This window comes from Amphiura filiformis, chromosome 15 (assembly GCF_039555335.1).
Source record: "Amphiura filiformis chromosome 15, Afil_fr2py, whole genome shotgun sequence".
Lineage (NCBI taxonomy): Eukaryota > Metazoa > Echinodermata > Ophiuroidea > Amphilepidida > Amphiuridae > Amphiura > Amphiura filiformis.
This window is the reverse complement of record NC_092642.1, coordinates 15,130,193-15,139,740: the sequence shown is the minus strand read 5'-3', so window position 1 is coordinate 15,139,740 and position 9,548 is coordinate 15,130,193. Positions and strand designations below refer to the sequence as shown.

General features: G+C 38.9%; 1 protein-coding gene across 1 annotated transcript; it reads right to left on the bottom strand.

Annotated features, from left to right (window-relative positions):
- Positions 1-341: 341 nt before the first annotated feature.
- Positions 342-8,617, bottom strand: LOC140172141 (CD5 antigen-like). Its single transcript, XM_072195478.1, has 6 exons — positions 8,564-8,617; positions 6,132-6,470; positions 5,576-5,944; positions 5,032-5,109; positions 4,370-4,472; positions 342-719 (listed from the first exon to the last, which is right to left on the bottom strand). The coding sequence occupies exons 2-6, from the start codon at positions 6,286-6,288 to the stop codon at positions 623-625; spliced, it is 804 nt and encodes a 267-aa protein (XP_072051579.1). The 5' UTR covers positions 6,289-6,470; positions 8,564-8,617; the 3' UTR covers positions 342-622.
- Between the last annotated feature and the right edge of the window lie 931 nt (positions 8,618-9,548).

Genomic DNA, 9,548 nt, shown 5'->3' with positions numbered 1-9,548 from the left:
TCAAGACGCAGGTTGGGTTTTCAATACGCACAGTGACGCTTATCGTATTCTTTGAACACATATATCCAACTGCAAGTCTTTGTTCAAAATACCAAAAATATCAGGATATATATCCTATAAGGATTTGAGAATATAATCATATCAAAAGAATCTATACCATCAGATCACCACATGTAGTCTATTTTCATTAGAACTAGGAATAAAATCAAAAATCAACTATTCTATACAGACATTGAAAGACTGCGAGACACAAGTTAATATATGCGAGGATCGGAAATAAACGATACAAGCCGGAGAAATTATGATTTAAATGACGTGTTTGGGGCTCGAGCATTATTATATTAATTTGTGTCTCGCATTGTCTTACGCTCTGCTAGGGTGAAGCATACAGGCCGCTTCCTTCTTCATTATTTAATATTATAATTGGGCGCTGAGACACAATGAGAGAGTTATCATGGGGACTTAAGTTGAGATTGCCCGAGTACCGACTGTGAACTCAGGTAGTACAGTGGTTAGACTCTGGACCGGTAATCCAGCGACCGGGGTTCAATCCCCGCTGAGTCCTGATTTTTTCATAGGTCAGTTTGCTCGTGCCCCAAACGCGTCACTTATAAATTCACAGTTACAATCTTGATTCGCCCAGCGGTTCTTCTTTTTTTCCCTCTCCTGCATCTCCGTAATCTGATTGTCCGGTTGCTATATAGCTGTGTGTTTTTCTCCTTCGGAAAAGAAAAAGACATTTTTTAAATTCAAGGTTTGCATTACTACACGCTGATCATTGTGTGGAATTAACAAAATTATGGATATACAGTAGCATAGTAAAAGAAGGAAACCGTGATTAAATGGTTATACGTTGCTTGTCACTGTCTTGCTCCAAACTAAAAGGTGGCTTACGTGGATTTATTCAAGTAATCCGTTTTTAAATTCAAACTTAAACAAAATGTCAGGTGGTCTTGGAAGCCACCACGAGTAGTCTACCACGTGACAGGTGATGGACCAACCATACACGCACACGCACACTAAAAGTTATATATATTATTATATTGTATGGATATTTTGAAAATAGGGAAACACAAATTTATCGATGAAAGGTCTTCTTTTACATTTAAAAACTTAGAAGAAATTTGTGACTGTAAAACTGGTCCACCGTTATTACTTATCCGTTTCCAAATCAGATCACCCGCAGTAATGCAATGTCACTTTCCAGCCCTCTTGTCTACAAGTAGTAATGGCAGCCTCCCGGACCATAATCAATATTTTGATTCCAACATAAATCGAACGGCAACGCTTTTCATAGTCAGTCGTTGTTTCGGCATAATGGCGAATATAAACCGTCCCTTATACAAAGGGACGACGCGGTATATAATTGTCTGCTATTCGCCAGTATGCTGTAATCGTGATTACTATACCTCGTAAATATTTATTAGGGAATCCAGACATTGGTTAATAACGGCAAATTGGTCAAGCTGGGAGATTCCACGTTTGTTGATAGAAAGACAGCTTAGGCTAATAGAAATTGGCACTCCATTCGTGGTGGATAATAATAAAGTTTAAAACACGTGGGCCTAGCCTATGTCCGGCACTTAGGCAGGGTGATTCTTTGTTGGATTATTTTATTTGATCCTATTTGTGACCTCTTTCCTTTTCTCACAAGTCTGAAACATCGAGTCGTAGTACCGTCCATGCGAACTTGGATGTAAGCTTAAGCGAGTTTAGGCCTACACGTTGACGCAAATTCAAGAAAGTAGAAAACTTGGAAGTATGACTAGGGGCCTACATGTACATGTATATCCCGGGATTATATCTGCCTCTGTATTTTGCAAACTAAAACAAGAATAGGGCCTACTCTATTAAATAAATACGAGAATGAGAGTAGGCCTATGACTGAATTAAGTTAGATGCCAAGTCAAGACACTGAAACTGATATCGTAAAAGTCACACCGGCGCTTGCACAAAGTTATGAATGAATGCCGTACAATGGTTAAATACTCATCACATGTATATCGCCATGGTCGGGGCACGTATGTAGGGCTATTTGCATGCTTGTCATGGGTCGACCTGGCTAAAAATCCTGGCGTTTGCGGGCGCGGGCCGAATGTGGCAACCCAAAATTTACGGTCGACCTGGGAGAAACCGATTTACAATAACTTAGGTGGTCTATCGTGTGCGATACGCTATTTTTGGTCGACCTGGGATTTTTTTCTCCCAGCTTGACCCAAAACGCGTTAATAACGCCAGCGTCCGAGTGCGGTAGATTGACTACTTCCCCGCGCCTGTGCAATTACTCGCACTATCACACGGTGTCTCGACCCGCGCGTCACCGCAGGCGAGTCGCAAGCGGGGCGCCTGGGGTGCCCCACTTTTTGGCAAAGAAAAGAAGAGAATAGAAAAGAATGGGGGATAAAGGAGAAAAAGAGAAGAGAAAAGGGAAAAAAGGAGGAAAGAAAAAAAGTTAAATTGCGCGTATAGTCGTGATAGTAGGCACATGCCTAAAAACCGCGCAGTCGGGTCGATCGGAAGTAGGTCTAATGATATATAAGCCCTGCAATTATTTTAGGCATTGCTTGAAGGCGGGTCCCGGTTCCAGCACTCCGTGTATACCGCGGGTCACTCATGCTCGTCGGCGAACTTTGAAAACACCCCCTTTTGAATCTCATTTCGCGAACTTTTCAGGATATATACAACCCTATTTTTTAGCAATTTCGCGAATTTTTTGCCCTTCTACAATGCCACTTTTTTTTGCTAAAACGCGAATAATATTTCTAATATACCCCTTTTTGATTAACGCATTAATTAATGTACGGCACCTACGGTTGTATATGGATCGTATAATTTATGTGACCTAATGTAATGTGCACCAAATGGAATAATGAAACTGAAATTCGTAAATGAATTGAATAATGAAACTACGATGATATATACATGTGATTGGTGCCTTTTTTTCAATTTCGCGAACAAGTGTATGAAAAATGACCCCTTTTTTCTTATTGTATTTCGCGAATCGCGCTTCTTTTAGTGCAACCGGTGCGGATGCACGAGTGCCAGAACTGGGAGTCGCGCGGCGAGTCCTCGTCATAAAAGCATGTGAAAATTACAGCCGGCCCGCCGATTTGCAGGGCCCGTTACATTTTGTCAACAAAGTCGGTATTATTAAGACGGATTCCATGCTGAGTCTTAACTTAAATAGTGTAAAAATGATGCACCAAAATGGCTTCAATTGCACCTTCATTTTGCAAAATTTCCCAAACACCCCCTGCATAGTGGGTAAACAAGTGCCCAATTTCGCTTCGACTTTCATCATTTGCCAGTTTAGGCCCTATGTTTAACAGAATTGATAGGCCTACCATAATAGGGAAAACTACTTGTCCACGAAAGGCCTCATAGACCGTCATTTCACAAATTTTCGGCTTTTTCAAACTAAACTTTTCTCACTAATAGTGCTAAAATGGTCCACAAAATCGCTTCAATTAGGTCTTCATTTTGTAAAAGTTTCTTACTTCTGAGCCCCTCAGACACCCCCTGCGCAGTGGACAAACAAGTGCCAATTTTCGCTTCTCCTTTCGACATTTGCCAATTTATGTTTCAACATAATTTATAGGCCCACAATAATAGGGAAAACTTGTCCACGACATTCGCGCGAAAGGATTCATGGAACGCTCATTTCAATAAATTTTCGGCTTTTTCAAACTAAAGTTTTACACACTAATAGTGCTGAAATGGTCCAACAAATCGCTTCAATTGGGTCTTCATTTTGCAAAAGTTTCTAACTTCTCAGGGGGCACATCCCCCCTCAGACACCCCCTACGTCGCGCAAGCACGACGCGATGGCCGCTTCGCTTCTGTGTCATATTGGATCCGTCTATTGGGCGCCCCACCTTTACACGCCTTGCTACGCGCCTGCGTCACCGTTCCTTCAGACGTAGCATTATGCTGCACAGCGGCGATTCTGCAGATGCGTTTATCGTGAAATGGCGTCTGCTGCAGTTATTTTTTCCGAGATTACCGATGGAAAATAGCACACGAATTTGACGTTTTATGAAACAGAAATTGAACAGAAATCCTCCAATAAAATCAGGTAAGCAAAATATTAAGCTTATTAATCATGCCGGTCGGCACGCTGGCCGGTACCGGTGTGTGTTGAATTTCGACTTTTGTTTACGGTTTTTACCATGATAGTGAAAATATTTACGAGGTAGGCCTATAGTAAAACAAATTCAACATGTTCCTATTCGGGGAAGTACTCAAAAATACTGGTCCCTCGGTGTTGGATGATTTGACTACTAAGTAGTCAAAATACCCAACACCGAGGGACCAGTAGTTTTGACTACTACTCCTCAAAACACGTTGTATTTTGTATACTATTACCTACCTATTTATTAATAACACCACCAGAAGTATGATTACTACTATGACGAGAATACAGATAATGATCACAAGTACTATCTTCGATGTATTTGAAGACGAAACTAATCCTGTGGGAATAGATGAAAATGGTACCAGGTAAATATTATTATAGGCCATCTTAATTTAATAGTTTGTCTCAAAGCTCCCGCGCGCATAGTGAAATTATCCGCTTTTTACGCGTTAATCCCGATGGTTTGAGTAAATTTCCCTTTTTTACGCTTTTATTTCCCCAAAATTCACCACACAAATATGTTACGTCTAACATAGCCTAAGAAGTTAATCTCAATAAAATTCTTCATCCCGAACATAGTGACACTATTTCACGGCGTATGCTTGTCAAAAAACACGTTTCCGTTTGATATAAAAATAATTATTATAAAGAAAAAAAAGTATTCTGCATTATATTTTTAACTTGGGAAGGGATTTGAGACAAACTACTTAATTAAGATGGCCTTAAATTGGGGAATGTCAATATTTTACCGCATCGGCAGACAATTCTGTAGTATAATAGATGAATATATATTATATCAAATCAAAGTGATTTTGAACAAAATCATTATAACTATTATCTATTATTTTCATTCAATAAACATCACATTTGCTCTTCATAAAGGTATTCGTCCTTACCTAACGGCATTCCATCTCCAATTTCAGGTGTAATATTTGGCGTTGATGTTGTTGATAAAAATCCAATTCGATCTTCCTCTTAAAGAGTAAGGAATAATCAGTGAGGAATAATATAATTAATACTATTTATTGTTTAGATTTTTCATACACATAATTTCATCCTCCAGTTAGCATAGCCTAGTTAGCTGCAGAATAAACGATATTCGGACCCTTTTGTCTTCAAAATTAGGGCCCTCATCAATTCTAACGGGCCCAAAGTCAGCGTATTTTACGTTGACCCATAATGATCAACAGTTCAATTAAAGACTGTAACATATATAGACTATATCTTGTAGTTATTTACCGGCATGAATAAACCAAAATGTACAAGGTTCAGTTGGGCAAGTAGGTCTGATAATATGCGGGTACTCATCAATATCCACGGTCGTTTGGCCTGAAGACTCGCTTTATTTCTAACACTGGCCTTTTGAACAAAACTGAATACATGTAGTGTAAAAATCGTAAATGTAATATATAAGTTGTACTTTTTATTGCATTTGCTTACCACAAATAACCGCAGCATGTCCACCATACCTTTCCTCCTCAGTGCAGTATATATCTTCAACCCAATTAGGCGTGTGTTGGCATAATACTAGAGCTTCTTCCTGTCCATCACATCGTATTTTCTGTGACCAAAGTCTTTTATCTGATTGGCTTTCGACTCGTAGTCTACTTTCAAACAATTGTGAAGCGACTGCAAATGCCCATCCGTCGTACCCTAGCTGACGGCATACTACCTTCGCTTCCACATCCGTCCACTTAAATCCTTCTTCAGAGCCAGCACAAACAGATCTCCATTCACTACGAAGTTTTATCTGCACTACACCTTCTTTAGCAGTTTTGCCACCGACTAATCTTATTTCAGAAATTGGTTCTTCAAGAGTAAACAAAAAAAAAGCAAATTTTAAACTGTATACACAACGATTGAGGGCGACTCAATATTAAATAATGGGGACAGTAAACGAGAAGGAGGAAGATAGAAGAAGATGATGATGATGATGATGATGATGATAAAAATGAGAATGAGAATAATAACAACGTTTTATACAGAGTCATGTTACCATTACAGACGATAGCAACTTCAGCGCCTTCTTCGCAGTTTTCGTCGGTCTTATCACCCCACGCTGAGTGCGGGCAGTCTTGAATATTAGACTCATCTCCGCTACAATCTATATCTTCAAGCCAAACTGTCCAAGCTCTAGCTTCAGTATCAAACATTTCTGATGGCGCTGCATATGAGAAACCGTCTACGAATCCCAGCTGACGACAAGCTACCAGGGTATCATTGTAATCCCACGATTTGTTGCAAACATTCCCTGCTAGGCCATTGAAATGAACTTGTAGAATTCCTCCTGTTGGAGCAGAACCACCAACCAATCGAAGCGAGATAGGTGAGAGAACTGTACAAAAAATAAACTTTATATTTGAGTTTCACATTTAATCGCTATTTTCTGCGTGCGGAAAGTTAGTGGAAACTAGGTCTCTCTGTGAGAAATTTGTCGCCAAAAAGAGCACTGTAAATACAAAATTACTAAATGAGCCAATTGTACTCAAATTGAGTAATACTTTAATCAATATTGAGTTCCATTTGACTCATTTTGTTGTGCTGCTCCCTTTTTAATCAACATTATTTGTAACTAACTTTTGAGGTTATAAGATTACAAAATGTACAATATGACACATTATTGTGTGATATGAACCCCCTCACAGACACACACACATTCAATGGTGATGAATTTACTGGTGATAGATCTGAAGAGTGTCAATGTTGTGAGTTGACGCCGATAATATAAACGACACTGACAAATTTCTTGTTTTTTCATTCGACTTTTTCTATCTGAAAACTAAACCTCATTGAGGAAGATCTTACCCTTTCAACATCCGATAATGTTCATTTGAAAAAAAAATGGAAATGGTGTGGAAAATTTTGGAATTCGAAACAAAATTTCCCAAATAGGATCTATATTTTATATAATCTAGATATAGCTGGATAATAGCTGGATTTCAACCTTTTCTACTCAGTGTTTTCAGCTCGTTTTTCTATCTTACGAAGCACAGTGTCATCGCTCCGATATCTTCATGGCAGAAATCGCCGTGATGGTAGGGCGAATCCTCTAGTTCTTCAATAGATACGCATGGCTATTTTGTTCCGACCTGTATAATAGTTTTAAGAGTATATGGCCGAGGGACCTCCGACTAAAGGCTATTGACAATTGACCTCTGAAGACTGAAGAGGTCAGTGAGCCTGGTACGTCATCTGATTTAGACTACCTCCACCAGTGGTATACACTGCGCCAGTACTGTGTTATGTTCCGTAACCGAGTATTTACGAATGAGGGCAGCTGTCATTTTTATGTTCTGCACATAATTATAAAATTTGAATTTTTGTCAGTTTTTGATTTCAAAACACACGGTTGAAGTTCAATACGCTCACTTAAGATTATCATGTTCTTTCAACACATATGTTAAAGTGCAAGCCTTACAATTGGCTTCTTTTAAAACCAAAAATGACGGGAGATATGCATCATTTTTTCTACCCCGGTATCTAAAGATCTCATAGTCTGGAAATCAATACACGTGTATCGGCTTGCATATAGCAGATACACGTGTATTGATTTAGTTTCCCTGCCTGCACAATGTAATTATTTACCAGGTGTAGTCGCTGTGCGAAGCTGATAATTAACCAATGAGTGTATGCTTGTATTTAAATATTATCCATCTTATAATTCTTGCAAATAAAGTTCATGATAATAAAATGAAACCGTATTAAATTTAGATGTCATATATATGTGCATATCCTTATTTTGATGTTAGTCCATTCAACAGGGATTTATTGTGGCGTTCAAGACCACCGTCAGTTCTACGCTTACGATGGTCTTGCATGCAACAGAAAAAAGAAAATTAAGGGACCGTTCACAAACACTTATGGGGGGGGGTGTGGCTGATGCAATAAGATTTCATTCAATAATAATAGGACCTCAAATAAACTTTAAATGGTCAGTTTTCAAATAAAATTGTCAGAATTAATCAACATCCAAAATTTGCTGTCACTTATATTAAATGGTCTTGCACTCGAACTGGATTTTAGCATAATATCCCACCTGCATTAATCCCAGGGAAGATATCTTACCCTTCCCAGAATCCTTTGCAACATGACGCATCACCTCATTACATCGTTTCATTAAATGACACTCCTATAACTTTGTGCAGGATCCCATTGTTTTCATTTTGAGAATAGGCTGGCTAAACATGGGTCGATAGTCAAAAAATAAACACATTTTGCAAAATCTGGATGTGATCTGCTCATTGAGGTATTTTGCAAAATCTGGATGTGCTCTGTCTGCTCATTGAGGTACTTTTTGTCACTTGCGACCCATTTTGCACTAGCAAATCAGTACAGAAAATTGAAATGGAAGAAATGTATTGTGGGAAGTGTAAGATATCTTCTCTGCATCAACCCAATTTGAAATAAAATAGGTCTTTCTAAGCTTACCGTCACACGCCAAAGTAATGTCGTAACAGGTATCGTCAAGGGGAATAATCCACTCTTCTTTCACTCTTCTTTCTGATAACCCCTCATGAGACTCGAACCTACATTCTGATATCCCCACATGTAATGAAAACACGATTCAAGATCACTTTCCGTCCCGTTACAATCCACACCTGTCAGCAATTTTTGACCAGAACCTTCGCCATATGCACCCGGTACTAAATGATGTGACCACTTTGTAAACCCAAGTTGTCGACAAGCTACTTCGGCACTTTTCCCGTCCCATCTGTAATCCATTCGAGGAGAGCACACGCGACCCCATTCACCGTTCAATCCAAGTATTTCTAGTCGTCCTTCAGTGGGAAGAGATGATCCGGCCAGTCGAATTGGTCGTGGCATAGGCGTAGAGTCTTACAAGATAACAGAAAACACCTTTATGGAGATTCACAAGATATGGACTCCTTTCAACAGAAATGGTTTCTACTAAACACATCAAATAAAGTAAGTACCCACCCCTAATAAATGATTATTATTCCAAAACGGGTTGTCGTATGCCAAATTTGTAAAATGCATTGGAAGCACAATTTTTTTCTGCACATTATAATATTATTGTCATTGTTCACATCAGTAATCATGGTTTAACACTCAATCCCATATTAAAACATGACGAGTTCAATATTTTCTGTGACCAGCAAGGTCACAAAAAGTGGAAGACCAATGGTTACACGTAACACCTGCCAATCAGTAAATTTGATCCTCTCCAAATGCATGGAGCAAAATGAATAATCCAATGAGAGCCAATCACATTTCCTTCAATGGATACTGAATCTTGGGTTACTTTCATTTAAATGTACGCTGCGATATCAATATTAGACTATAGTCGTTTTTTTTGATAAATTACAGTCACGCGGTAGCATGACCAGCAAGTTTTAAAAACGAACGACTGATAAAGAAGAATAAACAGATGCACCGCGGGACTATATTTACA

Excerpts from the sequence above, each read along its gene's own strand:
- LOC140172141 (XM_072195478.1), bottom strand. The coding sequence starts at position 6,288 with ATGTTTGATACTGAAGCTAGAGCTTGGACAGTTTGGCTTGAAGATATA. Across the intron at positions 5,945-6,131 it reads AGTTGCTATCGTCTGTAATG|AACCAATTTCTGAAATAAGA; the intron begins GTAACATGACTC and ends TTACTCTTGAAG. Across the intron at positions 4,473-5,031 it reads TGGAGATGGAATGCCGTTAG|GATTAGTTTCGTCTTCAAAT; the intron begins GTAAGGACGAAT and ends CTATTCCCACAG.